At 40.4% G+C, this 24,383-nt stretch overlaps 1 protein-coding gene across 5 annotated transcripts in view; it reads right to left on the bottom strand.

Moving 5' to 3' along the window:
• pcdh9 (protocadherin 9) overlaps positions 1–22,724 on the bottom strand; it is a 222,781-nt gene extending 200,057 nt beyond the window's left edge. For 4 of the 5 annotated variants that reach the window (XM_075487549.1, XM_075487789.1, XM_075487708.1 and 1 more), the window contains exons 1-2: positions 21,994–22,724; positions 18,397–21,543 (exon numbers count right to left, since the gene is read on the bottom strand). In XM_075487549.1, the coding sequence (XP_075343664.1) occupies positions 18,397–21,432 (3,036 nt within the window). In that variant the 5' untranslated portion in view covers positions 21,433–21,543; positions 21,994–22,724. The remainder of the gene's footprint in view (positions 1–18,396; positions 21,544–21,993) is intronic. The other variant, XM_075487626.1, reaches the window with a different exon arrangement.
• Between the last annotated feature and the right edge of the window lie 1,659 nt (positions 22,725–24,383).

The following is a 24,383-nucleotide window of genomic DNA, read 5'->3' as shown; positions in this document are numbered from 1 at the left end:
TCCCGGACAGAGGGTGGGCTGGTTTCTGGGACACTGAAAAACCCCACCAAGCATGTAGGAGGGTCACATGTCACATGGAAGATGGGGCCACAGAGATTACAGCGGAAATCGGACAATAGAGCAAACAAGTCGCTCGGGTGCATCCAGTAAAGTCTGAGTCAACTCCCTGCACTGTCTTAACTTCGGTCTCAAGGTCTGATGTGTACATAACAAAGTTATGACAAAGTGGACCACAGAAACAGAGACACTATAGTGAAATATTGTTCAGACCGCCATTAGTTTCCAAAAATGATGATGAGTGGGATACAAACTATGTCGGCTGACAGCTGTAGTAGATGAATCAAAACAAAGTGTTTCTTCGTTTGTCTGTGTACTTGCATTACAGCCTTCTTATAAATGTTTAAGTAAAAATTACAGCCTTAAAAGGAGCATCCTTCTCTATTTTTTGCCTGCCAAATGTTCCCCTCCATTTTCTGTTACTGGAACTCTGCCTCCTGAATGTCACAGCTGAAAGAAGCCGTAAAGCTCTTACTGAAAAAAAAAAAAAAGTTTCTTGGAAAAGCAGTTGTGACAGGAAATAGAAAATAAATCTGGGTGCATATATCCATTATCAGGGCACGTTATCGTCAGAGGGGAGTCTGTGGAGAGAGAGCAAACCAGGCTGGGTCTCTATGTTTGCCGCAAGATAGGGGAAACCAATTTTCACCTCCTCCCTGCGCATCCCCAACACACTACTTGATTCAGCTTTCGCTAACTCCACACAAGCAGAACTAAATCATTTCATCTAAATAAGCTAGCCAAATGTTTTACACCTCTGCATATTACTGAGTGGTGATAAGGTGCTGGTTCACCGTTCTGTGCAAAGCATCTTTTCTTCCCCCTTTTTTCTTCGCTCCAAGGTCCAAACAAAGATGAGCAGGACTGTAAGCTGTGGTGCATGCTAGGGCTGCAGAGATAGAAAAGTGCAAAAAGAAGACGGTGAGAGTATTTTAAAACCCCTGCTGTTCCTTATGCCCTCGATGATAAAACAACAGAAAAGCCATATTCTATGTTTGTGTTAAATATTCCCATGTGCGGCCCCTCTATGACAGCTTATTCTCAGGCAGATTTATCACAACCGTTATCTGCTCAACTCAACAGACAAAGGCAGGGCGCACAGCTTCCACTGTAGTGTGCTGATGCCTGGGGCACAAGACAAAGCATACAATCAATACAAATCTTCAGTCTATACATTGAAGAGGAGTGGGTTGACACGCATCCTTCCAGCTGCTATACATCACAACTTCTTATCTAATTTGCTCCCCGAAGAACATTATATAGCTACTAATTCAACCATTGTAGTCTTTGCCCCCCCAAAAAAGAGACATCTATGCTAAGTGTTGTTACTCTTTGTTATTGCAATGAAGGTATTCATTAATGACATGAATTTAAGTAATATATAATTAGTCTTAATTAGCAATTAATCAATGTTCTAAATTTACTTAATTATGGAAGTGAATTTTGGCTTAATTCAATGAACTGCTGCCATTCAATCACAAGATCAAACCTCTTACACTGCTAATACAAAGGCAGTGGAGGCCATCACCTCAGACAAGACATAACCTGCTGGAGTTTTGGATAATGTTAGATGCTATTGCAACAGTTTCAGCATGGAATTATCTCTATTTTGAAATCTTAGGATAATTCTTGGAATTTGCCAGTGTTACAAACCTTCACTTACTATTGAACTATTTCTTGGAGGGAAATATATGAAGACAACAAAAAATTATTTATGTTGTTATGAGTGGAGTGGCACTAAGTTGGTCACTCAACACCCCTAAGATAAGACCTTGATAAGAGGTGTAAAGTCATGGAAGAAAATTTAGCTAAAAAACTGCCTCTCTGTATTATTTTGAACAAAGCATATCACATACATCCCATTAAGACTGTTTGTGAAAAAAGGGAATGTCTCCTTCAGTGCATTTCCTGTAAGAAACTATGTGACAACCAACTACCAAGACATGTAAGGACCATATCTAAATAACAGAAGATCATGAGAAAAAGAAAGTGAATAAAAATTTGACTTGACACGGGATCAACTGGCTCATTGAGCATACCTACTGTCTTGTTGAGTCTCCAGCATACCAAAGCTGGAAACCAGCTGGGTAAGACAGAGGTCAAGTCAACTGCAACTCACATCCTTCATGGTCAAGCTAATGTACGAGTGCTGAAAAAAAGAAGGATGCTCTCCCTACTTTTTTATTCTAGGGACTGTGGCAGGAATGATTTCCAAAAAGGTTTTCACATTTCAATTAGTCTGACCACCTAACAGTTATCAACTTTGCCTCAATGAGTTTTGGCTGTGTTCACATACGGATTCTTCTTTGCATTATAGAGCTTTAATCTGCATTTGCCATGGATGGCACGGCAAACTGTGTTTCCAGAAAATTATTTCTAGAGGTGATCCCGAGTCTGTACAGTGACTTCCTTAACAAAATCATGCCTGTTGTTAATGCAGTGTCACCTGAGGGCTCGAAGATCACGGACAGGCAATGTTGATTTTTCACTGTATTACTTGTGCACAGATAGGTCTCCAGATTCTCTGAATCAGTATGCTGATATTATGTTTCGTAGATCATAAATTTTTTAGGAATTTTCTCATTTCTAGTGCAGTTTTTTCCTGACTGCTGGACCTCTGCCCATCATTACTTCTGAGAAACTCTGCCTCTCTAAGGTGCTCTTTTAATACTAAATCATGTTACTGACTTGTTACCAGATATCCTAATTACTTGCAACATGTTGCTCCAGATGTCTCTCTTTAAAGGATAAGACCGGTTTTTTGACATTGGGCCCTTGATTTCACATTATAACATGATGTTCTACTCACCCCTGCTTGTTGTTGAACATTTGGAGCTGTTCCGAAGATATTCGCGAGGCGTCTGGCTGCTCTCTTGAGATATTCGGCCATCAAACGGTTTCCTATGGGCAAGCTTATACAGGTACAAACTATGCTGTTTATAATTTATTAATTACTCTACACCTGCACTGATAACGTGGAGGTGCGTCGCTTACTTAAAAAAATCCGAGTTACTAATTTTGAATTTTAGCCGAATGAATAAATAGGCAGCAGGTCTGTGGGCTGTCTGTGGCAGTAGCACGACGATGACGTCAGTAACACCCACTTTACGACAAAAAAATCAAAATTACAATAACCCGGATTTTTTTAAGTAAGCGACGCACCTCCACGTTATCAGTTCTAGTGTAGAGTAATTAATAAATTATAAACAGCATAGTTTGTGCCTGTATGAGCTTGCCCATAGGAAACCGTTTCATGGCCGAATATCTCAAGAGAGCAGCCAGACGCCTCGCGAATATCTTCGGAACAGCTCCAAATGACCAACAACAAGCAGGGGTGAGTAGAACATCATGCTATAATGTGAAATCAAGGGCCCAATGTCAAAAAACCGGTCTTATCCTTTAAGTACCACTTACTTTTCCAGACTTTTGCGGCTTTGTCCCAACTTTTTTCAGATGTGTTGCTGCCATCGAATACAACATGAGCAAATATTTTTTAATGAAATAGTAAAATGTTTCAACGTTGGATGTGTTTTCTATATTCTATTGTGAATGATATTCTAATTTATCAAATTTGCATATCACTGAATGCCGTTTTTAATTTATATTTTGAACAGTGTCACAGCTTTTTCTTTTTTAATTGGGGTTGTAACATTTGTGATTATAAAGTGGGGGAAATTACTGAAAAAAAGTTGCTCACCCTGCATGTCAGCTTGCTCAGGGCTGTTTAAACACATTCATAAAAAAGGGCAAAGATGCATTCCACATTAAGGAGCAGCTAGTGTGCTCACAGAAACGTTAAGGGGTGCTTACATCAAGGCTGCTATATGACTGAGGCTGGCAACCTCCCCAGTACATGTTTATGGCTTTAGGAAAAATGTAATTACCGGAAATGTGTTAGTCCAACTAAAACCAGACTGTTAAAATAAGCATATTAATGTGACTGAAAATATACTATATCAAATTTGGCAAAATAGGACAAACAGACGTGATTGGAAGTTGTATTATTCCTTTATGTATATGTTTAGTTGGACCTAAACTGCTTTGATTAAAAAATAACTGAATAAATGGTTTCAAAGGAGAAAAAGAAAGAGAAGAAGAATCAAAAAAAGAAGAGAAGGAGGACGAGGTAGCAGCAGAGAATCAGCACAAGGGAAAGCAAGCATCTCGTATTCAGGAAAGATAAAGCATGCAGCGTGTAAAAAAAATGTATAGAGCAGCAAATATGTTCAATTCAAAGTTCACTAGTACTAAGTTGCCTCCAACTAGATCGTCTGTCAACTACTTTGGTCTGAGATATAAATGATCAACTGAAGTAAGCTCACTTCTGACAAACTCAAGAGGGCCATTTTGCCATTTTCCCTTGTCATTGGCCAGATCAGTAGTTAGTTCTGGCATTGATGTAGCCTCCCCAAACAGCTCAATGTTCCCTTTCTTGTGTCTGTATAAAGATCAAATGTGTATATCTTGCTCCTAGTGTTAATTTTGATTTTGTCATTCATATCCAGGTTGGATTTACAGAGTACACAAACCTTTTCTGGAAAAATCTTGCTCTGCACTCACACATCTGCACGTGGAATTTACTCAAATAAAGAAAGAAAAGAAAAAAATTGTCTATCAGACTCATACACTGTGTAATCCCATTGGAACAAGAGGGGACTAAGTGCCTTGCTTAAGGGCAGCTTAGTGGGGGTTTGTCTTCCCCGCTCTAATTTATCTTACCTGTCCAAGAATTGACCAAGTAACCTTCCTGTCAAAAGTTCACTTCTCTAACGTTTAGTCCACATAGATAAGTGTGTCTTTGCAAAACAAGGGGATACAGAAAAGTAAACTTGGCCTCAGACTCCCAGTGGCACGACCACTCCGCCTGCTTTCAATAAAGACGACACATACATTACAGTGGATGTACTTTCCCCTTCCTGCAACAGCAGCGTATCATTCACCGCTATCCTGACAGATTCTAGACTGTTAAGGCTGAAAAAGAAAATGGTTTTTCTCTTTGTCTGAAGTCAAACACATTTGGGGATTCAGTCTGAGAAATGTACTCACCTCTCTTTGTTCATACCCTGAAAGGAAAAATAAGAGTGACTGTACTAGTTAAGGAAAATTGCTCTTTGGGGAAATTGTTACTGAAGTAGACCATACTTATGAAATATGACAGCATGTGTGTGTCACCCTATGAAACAATAATGGTAATTCAAAAACAAATAGATAAATAAGAACAAGAAAAAAATCTCAAGACCTTTTGGTGTGCTTGACTGATCCTGATCTTAATTCAGTGCAATGACATCAGGCACATTACTGATTCAGTCAAAATCCCATCCAGCGCATTTTGTCCCTTTATATCCAGTTGTTATGGTTACTTCAGCATTGTTCAGTGAATTGCTTAGTATATCTCACCTGCCTTCATTGTAATCAAATCACTGACTCTCATTCTGATATATAATTTTGGAAGCAAATGCTTAATGTTTTCTTTATCATGATTTTTCTTTGTAAAGTATCGTTTTCAACATTCGGCAGCAGTGTGGTCATTTTGATTGACCATATGATATAATATAATATAATATTTCATAGAGATATGAAGAATACTATCTTCGCCATACAAAGACTGATCTTTATGTCTGAGAGGCGTGTGACGCTACAGTGCAGCGAAGAAGGGAAAGTTTCATTTAGAGCCATTGTTTTTCGGAATCATTAGGGCTCTCTTTAATGTCTCAGTAGCTCTCAATAATGCTTCAAAATGTATGCAGTTATAGATTTTTTTCTTTTATGAATACATAGCTGGAGCCTACGCAATCTTCCCCAACAGCAGTGGACTGTGTCCAAGTACATTCATTCAGTTAATTTGGTAATTAAATAAAGTCAGAAAAAAATCACTTTCTTCTGCACGATGAATGCTACTGGTTTCGGTATTTATATAAAACCCTAAAATCCTGAACATTTAGTAGTACTTGAAGTGGAGCATTTTTATCTTGTTCTATTGTTACTTTACATAAGAACTTAAATACTTGTTCAGCCACTGCAAGTGAGTCACACGGTACTTTTGACCATCTATTGCTCAAGTAACGGTCACCTTTATTGCCACACATACTAATGCATAGTGGCTACAGATAATGAAACAAGTGCTCCTTTAAGTACAATGCTGGTGGAGGACCAGAAATAGAATTAGTCTGGTTTCCATGCAAACAAGGTTAAAAAGGCATGTGACATCATCCTTCTGTGGATAATTGTTCAAGTGGATGTATGCTCTGTCATGTGCACTCAATTTCACGATGACAAAATTGTATAACAGAACAATGTGAACATGGGGGTTATAAATCTGCCGCTAAGACTGCGTGTGCCTATCTAGATACACAGGCTTTCTGTAAAACATCTACACAGAATTGAATGTATCTGGTTGCTTGAGTAGTTCAGTTTCAGTCTTTTGTGAGACAAGACTTTTGTCTTGTGTGCACTCTGTTAATTACTTCTTCATTGGCAAAACTTGCATGTTACATCGTGCCACTGGCATATTAATTGAGGAAATGCTGTGCAGAGAAAAAGGACTTACTATTCACAGTGTTTCAATAAGCAGACCATCTGAGACCATCTCTAACATTGTCAGCCTACATGTACAGTATGCTCTGTGTGCAGGAACTGAGATAAAGTAAAGCTGCCCCACCAAATTCAGTGATGGCACAGCCATTTTCAAAGATTCCACTAATCTACAGTCTTGCAATCACATTTGGATTGTTCTAAATTTGGAGAGACTGGAGAACCTTGACAACATATTTAGATGTTTAGAAATACAGCACAAGCATTATGGTATTTTTTTTCCTTTGGGAATGACAGGCAATATGATTATATTTTAGGTCAGGAATCAGGTTTCAAATTCCAGGCGGTGAGTGCACACAGCGCTTTGAAAGTGACCGTGTAGACGAGGTCAAACTTTAAAGCCTATATATATTTATTTATCCCTCTTTTTTCCCTCCTCCTCACTCACATGCAGACTAAGCTCTGCTTCTGGCTTTCACATGGAGTGGACAGATTAAGCTGAGTTAGGCCTACTTTCCATAGATGTGTTGGTGTGGCACTTTGAAATCCACACCCCTCCTCCCTCCTCCCTGTAAAAAACAGCTAAGAGGTGACATATCTATACTTCTTAAACTGACAGGTAGCTGGAGATTACCAAATGAAAGTGTCAGTACAGTAAAACAACTGTTGCCAAGGAAAAGAAAAGGGGGTGAAAGGGAATTGTTAAAAGTGTTTATTTTCCAAATAGTGTCGGATACCAACAAAATGTATTTTTAGCGTTTCTTTGGTTCTTATGATAGTGTCGTTGCTAATGATGATGATAATGACGATTATAATGTAGATGATATGCCTTTGGGAATTCCAGTTGCTTACGTCAAATTAGTTTTTATTGAAGACACAAGATTAAATTGACCATTTTTAATGTAGCTGAAGCTGGGAGAGTTTGTTTTTGCTCAGCTCAAGATATAATAAATAGAAATATTACTGCAGCTTCCATCACTCTAAACTGAATCTTAATGAAAACTGGTTAAAATGGTAAACAAATTTAAAATACAACCATAAAGAGAATTTTGAATGGTCATTTCTTTGTTTAGCCTTTGAACTTAAGATTTAGTCATGAATGACCATGAAGAGATGTTAGACAACGGTCCAAATGTAGGTCACATTCCCATCACATCTGTCAGAAAAAAAATGTTTATTTTAGAAACAGTTCAACTCAGGCTGTAGAAGCATTTTTTGTGAGTAATTTCAACAACTCTCCGATGATTTTCCCGGTCCTTTCTAGTTGTGAAGATTTTGAAGGTCAACTTTAATAGTTTTAGCTGCTTTAATGTTTTGATTTGTTTTTCTTACAATGCACATATCAACAGACAAATCTCTGGTCCCTTTCGGTCAGAAAGGCTGTTCTCTTTAATACATAAAGGCCTCGTCTGCTCTGATTGATGCACTAAGTGGTCAGAAATAAAAGAGAAAGAAACGAGACAGCCCAGTAGAGAGTTGTTTCCTGTATATTTGTGTCACACGGTTTTCCTTGACTGACATGCATTCTTAAGCCTAGTTCACATTACAAGAATTTAAGTCCTGTTTTCACCTCGCAGACAAATGTTCCAGATCTAAGGCAAATCGGCGATCGATTAGTAGTCATAATTCGCCATACATGAAAGCTTTAAAGATGTGATTTGTGAGGTTCGTAAAAAAAATTTAATCCATGACTGAATAGCTAGTGCATTTGATATTTACAGGAACTTGGAGGCGGAGGAGTGTTGGACGAGCCATCAGTGAGGAACTACAGCCAATGGGAGTGTGAGAAGGGGTCAGGTGAAACAACAGGGCCTAAGAGAAAATAACAAACATTCAGCAAACATGACAGACATGTTTGCTCAAGAAATTCAACCAAATTCATTGAAACATTATCTAAAACATCGAAGCCTTTCTGATCATCAAGCATGTATATTGCAACAGACGAGAGAGAGAGAGAGAAGCTGTGGAGAAAAGCTGCCAGTCAGTGGGGTTACATGGCACCGAAAGGATTGGATTATTGGCTAAATTACAATAAGACTGAGTTGCTCTTTATTTGGGCAAGGGTAATTATCCTTAGCCTGACTACGTCATACTCACGATTCTAGTCAGAATGTGAGTCTGATACCGCTCAATAGAGTTTTGAGTATGGGGCGTGTTTCAACCGAACCAGGAGAAAAAATGCCTCTTCGCTCAATTGGATAGACCTACAACCAATCAGAGCAACGTAGTATGTGACGTAGATTAAGCAAGACACACTTGTTGTAGGAAGGACGGCAAAAACATCTTTTCTATCGATAAAAGCCTTTATCGCGTTCCTCTGTTCGTCTTTCAAAATGAATGCAATGTGGAGATCCTGTAGAACAGACTCGATGGCAGAATCTACACACCCTAGCTCTCCAGCAGCAGCCATGTTCAGCTCTTTAGTGACGTAGTCAATAATGTCCCTGTTGATCATCTGTCCATCATAGTATTAAGCCCGCCCTGGCAATCTGATTGGGTCGACCGATTCTTGGTCGGGCATAATGATTTCCCAACTGAGCAGAGCCAGACCGAACTTCCCGACCAAAACTTTTATGGGCGGGGCTAAGTTCGGCTGGCACCCAGGCTAAATTATCCTTGGATCCTTGAATGAATCGAATCATAGGCATAAAGCATGTCATACTCCGATACGATAGGTGGCACTGTGCCCATTTCAACTATTGCCAATAGAGCCACTTCCGGTTGACCGCTTCACCACCAACAACAACAACAAACTCAGGTATTCGAGAAAATGACGAACGAAGAGCAAGATGAAGGTACGTCCCTCTACATTTCATTTGTGATGAGCTGCTTATTGCACAAACTCGATGCACAACGGTGCATTCCCCATCGCGTTGTTTGTTTTATTTCCAACGGCGGGGACAACAACAGTAATATCGTCTCTTCCGACTTCCGGTTTACGACCCAGGGTAAAAAATCTCAAGCATGTGCAGAATGCAAAGTCTAATTCACCACATGCTTCACCCGTCTACAAACACGTTTAATTTGAGTTTCAACCGAGTTATCTCGGGGTCTTAATCCGATCGCGAGAAATCCGATCCGATTCAATTTCTTGTCCGATTAAGGTGTATACATGCACTTAATGACTCAATCTTATTGTAATTTAGCCAATAATCCTATCCTTTCATTGCCATGTAACCCCACTGACTGACTTCCAAATGAGTGGAGTGACACATACTGAATAACCAGGACCCATTTCTATCGTGTACAGTGTAGCATTGTAAAGTGTTACAGTGTAACAAAAGACTTTACTGCATAAAAGCTGTTTAAGCCTGGCTAAAATTCCTGTAGTGTGTAACCCCCATCATAGATAAGCCATGTAGTGAACATGATGCGACTTCAAAACTCCCGAAGACAACAGTGTTCAATACAACAATCATATCACACTGAAACCCTTGTAGTGTCAGCTGGCGGGTCATAAGTCGACTAACTCCCCACATTATGCCACACATAAACATCTTGATAATTGGTCATTTTCAAGATTTTCATTGTTTGTTTGAAACTCAAACGTGCCTTAGCAGCACACTCTTGCCAGATCTGGAACAGAAATACCATTTAGTCAAATAAAACCTAAATATGTGACCCGAATAAGATATAGAAAACATTTATATCTAATTTGTAACACTAGCATAGCTTGAAATTGGTTGTATGTTAGTAAAGAGCAACACTGGTGGTGTGGAACCCAACTCCCCATTCTTTTTTTGAAGTGTGCCAAACTAGCCACTAGGCAGACATTAAGCAAACGCGTTTCATGTTGATGTCATTAAAAAAAAATAATGACTCCAAACAAGTCGTTTCAAAGCAATTCGTGGCTTCCATGTCCACTCTTGTGTGAGGCCTCTGTGACATAAATGAAGCCATCTGCACCAGTCTGCAAAGTTTCACCAAGTCACTCAACATTTGTGACTATGCCAACAATGCAAGCCCCTGGATTAATATCCAATCAGAAAAACAAAACACCAAACTTAATAGACAAGAAAAGACAAGCAAGATTGACGCTTGTTCTGAGGAGAGACTTTGCAGAAATTCAGTATTTTTTCACACCTCTACAACATACTGTAGACAGATTACATGCCTATGCATGGGATGTTTTGTTGCATCTGACACAAATTATTGTAGAAATAGGACCACATTCGTGTCCTCAGAGTATCAAATTGTTTGTGGGCGCAGATGCCGATACCATGAACCAAGCCTATGACAGCTCCTGACCAATGTCCTCTGTGGGATAGAATCACTCTCAGTGGCATTGACTTTGGGCGTTGTAATTTTACATAAAGAAAAGAGCTATCTAACAGTGAAGCAAAGAGGGGAAATTGACAAAGACTCTTTAAAAAGCTGCAATCTTAGAGCACACTCATAAATGTCTGACTGAGAAAACAAATGTTTTTATTGGTTCTGATGTTTGGGGAAGCATTTTTATTTGACCTAAAACTGTCTATGACCTAAAGACTTGTCAATATTTGGGCTAATAAATTAACTCCAAGATATGTGCAGGAGGAAGTATCATTACGTAGACTTTACAAAATCTGAACCAGTCTTTAGCTGCAAGTCTATCAAGAACTATGAATAAAAGCCCTGAGCATCAGATGCTTTAAAATAGTTGACGACTTGATCCCATTGGCATTCATGATTTTTGGTCAGTGAGGCTTAACACTAATTCCGCCATCGAAGTGCATATAGAAGATTATGACAATGTGTGTTTACATCACCCCTTGTGAAAGTAAAATTCCCCCCAAACCAAACAAGCTCTGTGAATTATCTTTGAAAATGTATTTGTAATGAATTTTTAAGCTGTGTATCTGTGTCTTCGTGCACCGTATTTGAAACAACAGATTACTCAAGCCAGAAAATCTGTTTGCCTCTCGCAGTACAGAACTTGGCCATATAATCAGCTCAAGCATTTAATTGTGGGCAAATGCTGATTAAAAATGGTGCACACCTGGTAGGTTGACTGAAACATATCCCAGTTTTAACATGAAGAACAAACGGACGAATTCAAAACAAGAAGGAAGCGATCTCTTTGAAACATTTATTATGAAATTATAAAGGTAGAATAGCAGTGTTCAGATAAAGCTTTTTTTAAACAAAAGAGAGGTTGCAGTGTACTGAAGAACTGTAAAAGTTTATTTCAGATGTAATTAATGAATACCCAGCATTGGAAAAAAAAAAGAAAAGGAGAAAGCAGGGCAAATAAATAACACAAAAAATTAAATAATAAAACAAGTCCATTATTGTTTAACACAGCACATTAGGCAAGATTACCAGGAGTTCAATTTACATGAAACATTTCATATATACAAGAAAGATTTACATCGATGAGGATTACAGAGTCTTTGTGAGCTATGGGACCCAGTGGCAAAGCAGTCAATGTCAGTCACATTTCAAGTCAAGTGTGGCTTTTTTTGCTTCGGGGGGGATTTGGCTGGCAATGCCATTATCACAACTATTAGTCTGGACACTGGTGCACGTTAGTGACTGAGCAGCAGCCTGTGTGTTACTTGACATAACAACTCAATGACAAGGTCTCCCTCTGGCTTTGTCATGTCAGAACATACAGAACCGCTTTGCTTTATCATTTACCCACGCACCTTTTCCCCTCAAATGATAAACAGAGAGAGGATGGAAACAGGAAGAGAGTTGGGCTACGTGCTGGACACAAAGCACCCTCATCTGCCACTAATCAGCAAAACACAAGGGTGAACACACCCCTGGTGATTTAACATTGCATGTAATGGCACTGACCCCGCAAAAACATGGGTGAAAGGATAGGACTGGAGATGGGGAAGAGAAGGAGTAGGTGGAGGGGCAAAGTGTGGAGTGGAAAGGAGAGATGGGTTATTGGGGGGGGGGGGGGGGGGGGGCAGCCAAACAATGAAGAAGCATCATCACTGCATCTTTTTACAGAACGTTTTCTGTAGACAAGCAAGCAGTCAAGAAACATTTTCTTCCACCCTCTACTCTTATTTTTAGGGATATTTTGATTGAATTTAAATGAGGTGTTGATACTTTCCTTTTAGTGTTTTAAGCTGCAGTTTGTCTTTTTCTCATCATGCAGTGCTGGAAAAAATACAAAGCTAGTATGTCGACTTGATTGATTGCCTCAGGAAAATGGGAAATGTTTTTTGTGGATTAGTGAAAACATGGGGATAAATTAAGTAATGCCAGTCCCACAAAAGCTGCTGTGACTTTTGTGCATTGATGTCACTGATCGTCAATCAATTTGCTTTGAGAACATGACGAAAATGAATGATGAATTTGAGATAACTGGGTTGCCAGCCAAAAGTGATGGACAAACAACAAACCACAAAAGAAAAGAAAAAGAAAAAAAATCAAATATATGCAGACACATATTAGACTTTGTGGTATGAGACAATATTTGCCATTATCAAAACGGTGTTGTACATGTTACTCAGAGGAAAACAGGGTAATTTAGAAAGGTTTGTAAACATGTGCCATGAAAATGTTTTTAAAAACATAAAGAGGAATCAAATGTGCTCACAAATAAATCAAAAGTAATTCCTGGTAATTTGCCATCATCTGTGTTTTGGCTATGATGCCCCTGGCGATTACATACAACAAAGAAAAAGCAAAAAAGGCTATGAACAAATAAATAAATAAATATATTTAAAAAATCAGTAGCACTTCAATTTTCTCATCAGGGAAAAGAAAAAAAAACATATAAATGAACACCACAGTTCAGCCAGTGTACCAACAGGGAGCTTTGATTTATTTTGTTGTTTTGTACAGACAAAACACGATCCCCCTTTGGGGAAATAATCTACTCTGATAGCACTACTCACATTCACTTCTTCAGTATAGCTCGCCATCTACTTAATTTCCTTTTACCCACCTAGATATAGAGTACATGACACATTTTTAAGAAAACGCAAAGTTCTCTGCGGTGAAGAGTTTTGCAAATACTCAGGTGATGATTTAAAGCTTTGATTGAAAATCCACTCTCAGACTTGGCTTACTATCTTTGGACGGCTACATTTGTTTTGAGGATCTGCCACATATCACTCAATGTATGAGAATGCTGTAGTTTGGTTATTCTTCTTGCATCTACCTGTAGTTTGCTGAGTTATCAAATTGCTCTTGGCAGTAGACCAAACACATATCAGAGAGTATATGGATTAATGTCTTGATAATCATTCGTCCAGTTTAATTTCTAATTCACATCCACAGGAACAGAGAGATTTTACAAGTTGGTGTTCTCATTTTAAAGATGTTAAACTCACGGGAACATCATCAGCGAGTGAGTACACATACGATCACATAAGATCACAAACACAGTATCCTGATTAAGTGACAGGATAGCTGGGGAGAAGGATGTATGATCACAGTCGGCAACAATCAGTGGCCTCTCTCCATCTTCTTCTTTCATACTGCCAAACTCTGTGTCAGCAGAACCCAGAAGATATTGCAACAGACTTTTCCCCTCAGGTGCAACATTGTCATAGTTCATTAATCTTCTCAAACTTCTCCTGCCGCCATCAGCCCCCGTGCATACTACTAATCCCCTTATTAATGTGGCAAATGAACCTGCACAAGAAGGACGACTCCCCCAAGGCTCTATAATTACAATGGTCTGTATAAACTCCTGTTTGCATAGAATGTCCATTCATTAAATGTACCGACAAGACGACAGGAGGAATACTTAGCTGGGCATTTACGTTTTACTCCTCACACATCTTCATCACACCCTGCACTTTAATCTGAGTACTCCATCTACTAAACCTTTTCAAAGCCTGCTCATTGTTTGTTACTGAAACTGTAATATAAGTCTATTTTTTTACTGTACCAGTCACAACAAGAAGTAAAAGGATACATGAGTCAGATCTAAACAGAAAGAAGAAACATAAAAAAATCTATAATTACATGTGCATATGTTGTTATTTGTTCTGTATATGCCAACACTGTTGTTAACGGCACAAAAGGGGTACATTATGCTGTCTGTCTCCATGGCTAAGGCCTGAGTTGTGGTGTTGAAGAGCACATTAGAACATGTGAGATAAGTTAATTGTAGACAAACACTGCATCTTTCCTGTCATGCAACAAAAATAGCTGTCAACCCAGATTAATTAAGACCTTTTTTTCACATGAGCGTATATATGAATCTATTAAAACCCTATTTTCACAATCACCATGAAAATTTATTTACAATTTATCGTGAAAAGTGAAAACTTATCATATGTCTTGTAAAAGATTATTCATGATGTTTCAATCCCTTTCAATTAAATGACTTCCTGTACCCCTCTGTAAACCAGTTAATGTGTTGATAACATGAGCCCTGGGATCTGACATACAGCACATAGTTAATGCATAGCCACTGGGCTCATGTTATGATAGAGAACTACATCTATGTCTAAGCCCACTGACAGCAAGAGAGTAAGACTGATGGTGATGATTATACTTGGTTTCTTGAATCCTCGTGTTGCCTCATGAAAGTAGGACAGTGTTTTTATCTCCTTTTTTATTTTTTCTTCGGAGTTGTTTACACTAATATGGGTCCCTAGAGGGTAAATAATAAGTGAGGAAAAAAAATTGGTAGGCCAGGATCGCTTCCATTGCTTTCAGCAAAGTTTGGGTCCATATAAAGCTGATTCCAAAAGGCATTTATCTGTGATGGCACTGCTGAAGATGTTTGCTATTACTATTCCCTACATGTTCTGTAACTCTCTGAAAAGACATCACTGAAGGTCAGGCTTTGCTGTTGCTCTCAATATCTTTCTCTCTGTTTACTTTTCTTTTTTTTATTTTTTTTTTATCAATCTGTTATTGATCGGTGTTGATGTTGCATAGAAGCAGCCTTCGACACGTGGTGGAACATAGCTTATCAAATACTGGAGAAAAGGTCAATTTTAAAAGCCATTTCCCCCAGCTTTGTGTTTCTTACTTTTGAAACATCCTCTTTTACTTAATTGTTCATTTCATGTTAACTTCAGGCGACAAGGGATGATTGGTGCTAGTTTGCTACAAACACCGAAAAGTAAATGTTAAATTTCATCATTCTGTCAGCCGTCTTTGTGATGCTTTATATAGTGCAACAAATCAGCACTCTACCGGCTGCAATTTCAGTATATTACATCAACTCACATTTTACAACCAAAAAATAACTGGTAATAACTGAATCATATTGACACATTTTTATTACATATCTGTATATAAGAAATATTTTAATAATGCAGTTTTTATCTTTTTCCAAAGCGCTTCTACACTGCAGGGAATATGATATTATAATCCAGTGGTATTACCTTCTGGATATACTGACTGCTTTAAGTTTTACGCCAAGACAATTGTTTTCTTTCTTCTTTCTTTTGCTTTTTCTTAAGAAAATTAATATGCTATCTTTTTTTTAATTATTATTATATTCAGTAGGTAGACAAAAGTGAAAAAAATTAACAGAACTCATTGGATGGGCATAAACTTAAAATGGATATCATATGCAGATGGTTGGCATAGTGCAAAAATATGGATGGAGCAAATGGCACCGATAACATACTTCGATTGTCATGTCAGTGCAGTCGGTGCACTTTAATCGCTTCACCACAATCAATAACTGCCATTTAACTTCAAATCTTTGCTGGACGCTTCATCAGTTAAGATGTTTTTGGAGTATTTATAACCAAGAACCAATCAGATACCGAATGTCTTAAGAGTCTTCAAAGACAGATAATAGCCAATAATGGAAAAGGTAGAAGATTACTTTTTGATCTAATAAAGACAAAGCCATACGAAAGTGTCATTCTGTGCAGTCAAAATAAATTACGGTATATATAAATTTACGTTGGTATTGCTAAGAAGAGGACATCTTGCGCTACATAAAAGTTGCTTTTGTCCAGAGCTCAATGGTTTTGTATCTTCAATGATCAAATAAGGGATTTGATAAAGACTGAATTCTCTGATAGGGTTCTAAGATCTTGATGCTTATAAGACATGTTTAAAGTTTTCGTTCTCAAAAGAGGTGTTTTTAGAGAGACGAGTTACACTCAGGTATCACTTGAGATAGGTTTCACTCCTCACTTTGAAACCAGTTTACCCTTATACTATACATAAGTACCTCAGAAAGTATGAATCAAACTGTACAGAGCTGCGTGAGCAAAAGTGTATATCCTCAGTGGCACTGTAGAAAACACATTGGCTCTGTTTGTGTGCTTCTTTGAATCATTTGTCAGAACTATTGATTCTAATAAATCTTCTGTGGAATTGTGGGATGACTGAGCAAATCAATGAAGTTGTGCTTACAGTATAGTGTCATATCTCATGTGTCCCCCTCTAGTGTTGGAATACAGCCCCCCCCCCCCCCCCCCCCCTACCCACCCGCTGCAACCACCATCACCCATTTCATCGCCTCGTCTGGCTCTCACATCACCAAGTGCACACACACACCAACGGTGCCTGGCGAATGACACCACTGAATGCCTCTTTTGACTGCTACCTCTCACACGGACACACATTACATGCAACCCCGGATGCATTGACCTGGAGGTATGCATTGACAGGAGTCGCAGAGTGTCACCCCTGTAATTCCACCCTCTCCTCCGGATAGATCTTATCACTCACATCTCCAACTGCCATTATCAATCTTCTCTGTGCAGCCTCTGCATCATTAGGCAAGAGTATTTCACTAAGAACACTAACATAGGTTTCACTCCTTTCTTCTCCTCTCTTGCATTCCACTGCAGGCTGGCGAAGAGCCAGACTGTGCCATGCAGCGCAACACTGCCACCTAAAGGTTCAGTACCACCACCCGTCAAGCCCCGACCCACTGACAACGGACTCCCAGCCTCCCATTCTCCCCCTGTTCTCTGCCTCCTTCCTGGATTCTGCTGTTCCCGCATTTGTCCACGTGTGTTCCATTAGATTAGAACTGTGCGTTGTATAGTGGTGCTTTATTAGCAGAAAAATTAATAAGGCTTTGATAAAAACCAGCATGGATTACGTTAAAATTTGAGGCTCATTATTGGCTAATCCTTTTTGAATTGGATGTGTATCAAGTTCCAGACGAGCTTCACTCAGTTCGCTACTGTGATTTGAGAGGAGGCATTTAATTCAAGCTAAGATGAAGAAGCAAAGCCTACACTGACATTCACAATAACGCTGCAGCAGACTGATTATTGACCGTTGTTTTTGCAGCAGGTGATGAAAAGGTTACAAAAGCTTTTGTGATATTACAATACACACCAAAACAAAGAAACAAAACAAAAAAGACATGAATAAACTCAGATTTATGAGGAGAGAGGTGAAAAGTCTATTTTCCTTTTTTTTTTAGGTGGGGGGGGGTTATGCAGCGTTTAGCTCTGATGAGGATAATTATAGGAGTAGATAGGCAAGAAAAAAATGTTTCTTTCACAAAGAACATTGAGTCACAATAAATGTTATGCAGGTACATTTAACTAGTGATCTAACCTGGGTGCTGAAGAGAAAAAGGATAAGGCAAGGCAATCACTCACCCACTTGCATTTTGTTGAATATGAATTAAATATATATCATTAACAAAACTCTTTATAATTATTACCCACAAATTATGCTTGTGAATGTTGAGTCCATGATCAACTCCATTAATCATCAGTTTTTTCAGCTTACTTTCTCTCTTTTTTCATTTCTAGTTCAGATAGAGTGGAACTTGCTGAATCAGTAAGTCTCAGAACTCTTTTCTGTTGCTTCAAAGTACCTTATAGTGAGTCCCTAATCTAGACTGGCACTTCAGCACTGTGGAACAGGGCAGTTATAGGCAGTACTTATAGACCAGTAAAAGTGCTCCTTTACCTGCTGTCTGGTGTGCATGGGCCCCTTGGTCTTGAATCCTCCTTGGGAGCTGCACTCTGAGGCACTGAAGTGGTCGGAGCTCGTGGAGGATCGCTTGGAAAGGGTGTCACAGCCTCCAACAAATGTGTTATCCAATGGAAGTTCCTGAATGACGTGATGCTTCTTCACGGAGACCGGTGTGTCAGCCTTGAGGTGGAAGGCCGATTGCGGCGAGGCAGACTTGTAGTGGCGAGCCAGGTCAGGGCTGCTCGGTTTGAAGGTTGTGGTAGGTGTGGCATTCCAATCAAATCGGCCAATCCCTTGCTCTTCCAGCTCAGTAGGCAGACTGATGGTTCCGTTGATTGGCTCATGGGCAGGGTCGTCAGGTTTGTTCCCCTCAATGGTGACAAAGTTGAGCAAGGAGCTTTTGGGGGACTTCCTTTTCTTGCGTTTTTTCTTCTTGTTCTGTTTGTTTTCTGTGTTAGGTGACATCCACTCAGCCCCTTGTTTTTTTCTCTGTGCAGCTTTGAACCTGGAGGCATGGCGACATCGCAGCAGCACTGTCACGAAGATGACAATAATCACCACTAAGGCGCCAGTAACAAAGGCTATCATTATCGTCAAATAGTCACCGTTTTGATAAGTTTCACTGTTTTCTCCAATGTTTCGGTCGATTGGGGTCTCCATAGTGCGCCGGATGAGATCATATATGAGTGATGAGTTGCCCACTGTGTCATTGACATACAAATACACCAGCACAAGTGTATGGAGTGATTTGGGATATCCCAGGTCACTGATGTTGACCACTAATCTGTGTAAGCCTATGTCGGTTACTGTTGGTTTTTCCTCCAGCGTAATGTTTCCTGTGACAGGGTCAATTCTGAACAAACCCTTGTTGTTCCCACTCACAATGGTGTATTTCAATTCTGCATTCATCCCTGTATCACCATCAACAGCAAACACCTCTGCCACCACAGATCCTGGGATAGAGGAGAGAGGCACGAGCTTGAAAGATGTGTTGGAGGGTGGATAGATGACGATCGGAGTGTTGTCGTTCACATCAATGACGTTGATGGTCACCTTGGCAGCTGAGGAGCAAGGAGGCCTGCCACTGTCCAGGGCCCTAACATCAAAAGTATAGGAGCTCTGTTGCTCCCTGTCAAATGACACATTAGATTTTATCACCCCAGAGTATGGATCTAGTATAAAGTTCTCATTGTCATTCAGTATAGAAAGTGAGACAGCAGCATTTTCTCCTGCATCTGAATCTGTCACAGTTATCACCCCCACAGTGCTGTATTTAGGAAGATTCTCAGACACAAAGAACTGAAAGTGGTTATGTGTGAACTTAGGATTGTTATCATTTTCATCCAGCACAGTTACAATAACGGCTGCTTGTGTTTGCAAAGGGGGTGTTCCGTTATCTCTTGCAGTTACAGTGAAGAGGAACCTATCCTGATCCTCTCTATCAAAAACCCTGGAAGCAGTCAGCACCCCCGTTTTACGGTCCAGATCAAAAAATGATGCATTTGGCCCCAGCTGATACACTATCTCTGCATTCTTGCCACTGTCCTCATCTGTGGCGCTTAGAGTCGTTAGGAACAGGTCGCGTTTGTTGTTTTCCATGACAGCCAGCTCAATGACCGGTTGAGTAAAAATAGGTGGGTTGTCATTCTCATCCGCCAGCCTCACTCTCACCAATGCAGTCTGATTCAAGCTCGGCTTTCCGGAGTCAGAAGCTACAATTTTAAAGTTGTACTCTTTTGTCCCTTCGTAGTCAAGCAGCGCAGAGGTCTCCAACAGATACTGGTTGTCATACACGGCTTTGAGATGGAAGGGTACATCCTTCTCTATGAAACAAATGACCTTGCCATTGATGTCAGTGTCTTTGTCTGAAACTGTGATCAGAGCTATCTTGGTATTGATGGGATCCTTCTCTGAGAGAAAAACAGTGCCATTAATGGGACTGATTATATATCTCAGGTCTATATTGGGTGGATTGTCATTAACATCAGTCACATTTATGGCAACAGTAGCTCTGGCTGGACTTGAGCTGCCATCACTGGCTAAAACAGAGAGCTTATGAATAGCAGTCTCCTCCCTGTCCAGAGGTCTCTGCACTGTAATTAGGCCAGATGTTGTGTTTAATGCAAAGAGTCTTTTTGTAGCAGGAGACACTTGAGTCCCAAATACATAATGGATCTCTGCATTTGCCCCTATGTCTGCATCCGTGGCCTGGAGCTGCACGACTGACGTGCCAATAGGGGAGTTCTCCGGTATATGCACCTCTATCTGATTCTCTTTGAACACTGGCTTGTTATCATTGACATCTGTTACAGTAACTTGAAGAATGGCAGTGCTGGATTTCTGTGGACTGCCACCATCCTCTACTTTAATCTTCATCACATATGTGTCCTTCTGCTCTCTGTCCAGATTCTGCTGCACAATGAGCTGGGGCCACTTCTCCCCCTCAGGCGTTTCTACTATGTCTAAGCCGAAGGCACTCTGCCCATTGATCAGCTCATATTTGTGGACACTGTTGGGGCCAGTGTCTGGGTCAGTGGCAGAAGGAATAGCAAAGCGGCTGTTAATGAGGGTGTTCTCTGGGATAGAGATGTTGATCACAGGAGATGGGAACATGGGGGCATTATCATTTGTGTCTTTGACGATTATTTTTATCTTAATCAGCCTGAAATAATCATTAGGCAGTATGACCACTTCAATTTCAAAGGAGCACTCGCTGTCCTCAAATGAGGGACCGGGGCACAACTTCTCTCTGTCGATTCGGTTTGATGTTGTGAATATCTCTCCAGTACTGCTCAGAACGCGGACCAGTGGATTGTCTCCTGCTTTGGAGACAAGCCGGTACACCAGATTAGCACTTGCTCCGGTGGCAGCATTTGTATGGGAAATGTTTAGGTCCTTTGGTATATTTCCAATGAGGACATTTTCTTGCAATTCCTCTCTGATGGGGTAAATAAGTTCTTGAGCTACTGAGGGATCTAGCCATATGCAGGCAAGCAGGGTGCCCAACAGGTAATAGTCTTTTAGATCCATAACAGTGTTAATGTGTTTCCAGTCCTCACAACTCAACGGCTTATTTCTTTGCAGCACTCTTACAGGCAGCGACTCCTTACATGTGATGACAGAAATCTTCTACGAACACACCTATGAATAAATAACAGAGGTTTTTTTTCAGTGAAGTAACTTCAACAAAAACAGTAATTACATTTACTCAACAAGCAATCAATTCCCCATCTCAAACTCAACTGTCAGCTCTGATTATATCAAATTGTTCAATATTAAACTTAACCATTAGATTTAATGTGCAATTCATTCATAGCACACAGTAAACTGCATCAGCTGCTCATTTCCCTTTCCTCCTCTCTAAATCCTTCACATTTTATGGTCACTAAGAATTATCAAACCCCCAGGCCAAAAAACTTCGCAACACGTTACACTGTCTTATTAATTTCACACTTAAATTGCCAAAATTAAAGAGCTTTCCCTGTGTGTGGGCTCCTAAACGAATGAATGCACATGAATGAAGCCCACAAAGTAAGCTCAGTCAGATGTTGAATTCAGGGGAAAACTGAGACATATTTTTATCCTACATACCCAAATCCGTTGCAACGAAGGAGAAAAACTGGAGTGTCAGCTCATGGTCTTCTCATCCAGTGTGCTGCTGTATGTGAGTTTATTCTGATAAAGAGATCCTTCTCTGCCAGATCTGCGTTTGGGTCCAGGAAAGAGAAAAAAAATAATTGCCCCTTGTGAGTAATCAGACAGAGAAACAGGTTTGGAATAAAAGCTGCTGATCGCACAAATAAGGGTAAATTAGAGGCTGCACAGCCTGTGTCGCATTTCCTTTCCCCCCATTTAACTTCAGGAATGGACAGGGACTAACTGTGCGACCTGCGGTTATTGCGGTGATCAGCGTTGCACGTCCAGCAGACACAGCAATGTGGTCAGAGATTTGTGGTGATTTCCATTAGAAAAAAAAAAGACTCCCAAGATCAATGCTCATCTCCCGTAAATGTCCTGAGAAAGCCGGTGTTTTATTTTGTTTACCGGCTACCTGTGAAGGTGAAGGCGCCGACGAGGTGAACGCAAAAAAAAACACTCATGCCCCGTCATGTCTCAAGTTCACGAGCTCCATCAATAAAAACGCAGACACAAGGTTGAAAAAAAAGATCATTTTGGGCATTTAGGAAAAAAAGAGGTGCCAAATTTTAGAGTCAATCCCACTTGCAAATGCCAATCTACATGAGAAGGCTGTTCAGTGTAACACCGATGAGCACACTGCATGTGCCGTTTATCCTCACACTCTCACTCCCGGAGCAGAATATCTTGCACTAACTCTTTGTAAACCCACAGGAGGGGTGGTGAAGTATACCCCTTCAACGCCCCCCAAACCGCCGACCCTCATCATTGGACACCGCCCCTCCGTTTCAGTTGCGTTGTCCTTCCTCGCAGCAACTGGATTGGCCGGCAGTCACGTCACTTAAGGTCGTCCAGCGAGAAATGCTCCGTGAAGATGCTGCAGGCTGCAGAAACGCTTAACCAAAAACCTCGAGGCTGGAGGTGGGTGATGGTTCTGATGACGATGATGAAGCCGGCATTGTTGCTGATGATAATGTGTGTGTGTGTGTGTGTGTGTGTGTGTGTGTGTGTGTGTGTGTGTGTGTGTGTGTGTGTGTGTGTATGACTGTATCAACGTAGATGACACTCATTCGTTCAAAAACGCAAAAACCAACCTGTTAGTCTGTTGTCAGGTAAGCCACAATAATTGGGGTGGCCATAAAAAGCTGTAAAGGATAGAAGGTGCGTAATTTCAAAGGATACCGACTCGCCAAGAATAAACACAGGCAAACAATAACAGCCCTGTGTGTGAGTCACTTATGACTGCACTCTGGACAGAGAATCCGTTGTCTAAGCATCTTTGCACAAGGTACATATTCACGCTCTGTCCACCACACTTAGCACCCCACAGCCAGTCGTCAGCATTTGTCCGTTACAAATAACCTTGACAGTTATCCTTGTCATCAAAGCCATATAGCTCCAAGTGTGGCGAGCAACGGGTGAATTACACTTCCTTAACAGTTTACTGCCTGGTGCGCGAGTTCTGAATATCTGAGGATGTTTTGATGTGACTTTGTGCTTTGAAACTTGTGTAAGATACAGTTATGGGGCTATTCCAAAGAGAAACTGCCCCAAAATGAAATGTTAGAAGTGACACAAGGTGACTTGAAAATATCAAATAGCCATCATTTAACACTGATTACTCTCCTATCATTACTTCCTTTTAGTTCTGTACAGATAACTCTCACTTCAAGCCACAGTTATCTATGCCGTTGCTGAGGAAGGCAAGCTGTTGAGCTCAAAAGCAGAGCAGCCTGTCATGGTGAACACTGCCATCTTGAGGTGGACCTTCAGAAAAGCCTGAACCTGAACCTGTTCTGAGCTTCAAATCTACCATAACCTTGCTTTGATGAATCATGGCATCAGTTCAAACTCTGAACCGCACCTGCAAGTGGGAAACCACATAATAGATAATGCAGTGAGTGACTGGGTAAGAAGCCATGTGTGAATGATTAGAAAACAAAAGTGAGAATAAACCCCAGTGTTGGTTAATGCTCATAGAAGTCATACAAAGGACAGGGGACCCACACTGCTGAGGTGAGAACTAGGCTGCAAATATCTCCTGAGAGTGTGGCTTATTGCCCGGTCAGCAGTCCATTAGCACAACCAACCTAGTGGCTTGACCTTTCTGCCTCTGGATCCAGCCATCAGTGTCCTTAGCTGGGAGAGAGCAGCTCGAGAAGTGATCTGTCACTTCATTTTAAAGTCTGACACCCTGATGTAGAGGGAAAAGTGTCAACATAACTGTTGGCGGTGGTGACACTCATTCGTCCTCTGGTGGCCAGTTGGAGTCATTAGTAACTCATCACCTGCTTTCACTTGCTCTCTGGGAGTGTGTGTACACGTGTCTTGGGTTTTTTTTTTCT

Source organism: Odontesthes bonariensis, chromosome 1, assembly GCF_027942865.1.
Source record: "Odontesthes bonariensis isolate fOdoBon6 chromosome 1, fOdoBon6.hap1, whole genome shotgun sequence".
Lineage (NCBI taxonomy): Eukaryota > Metazoa > Chordata > Actinopteri > Atheriniformes > Atherinopsidae > Odontesthes > Odontesthes bonariensis.
Note: the sequence above shows the minus strand (reverse complement) of the source record. Positions and strands in the feature narration are given on the sequence as shown.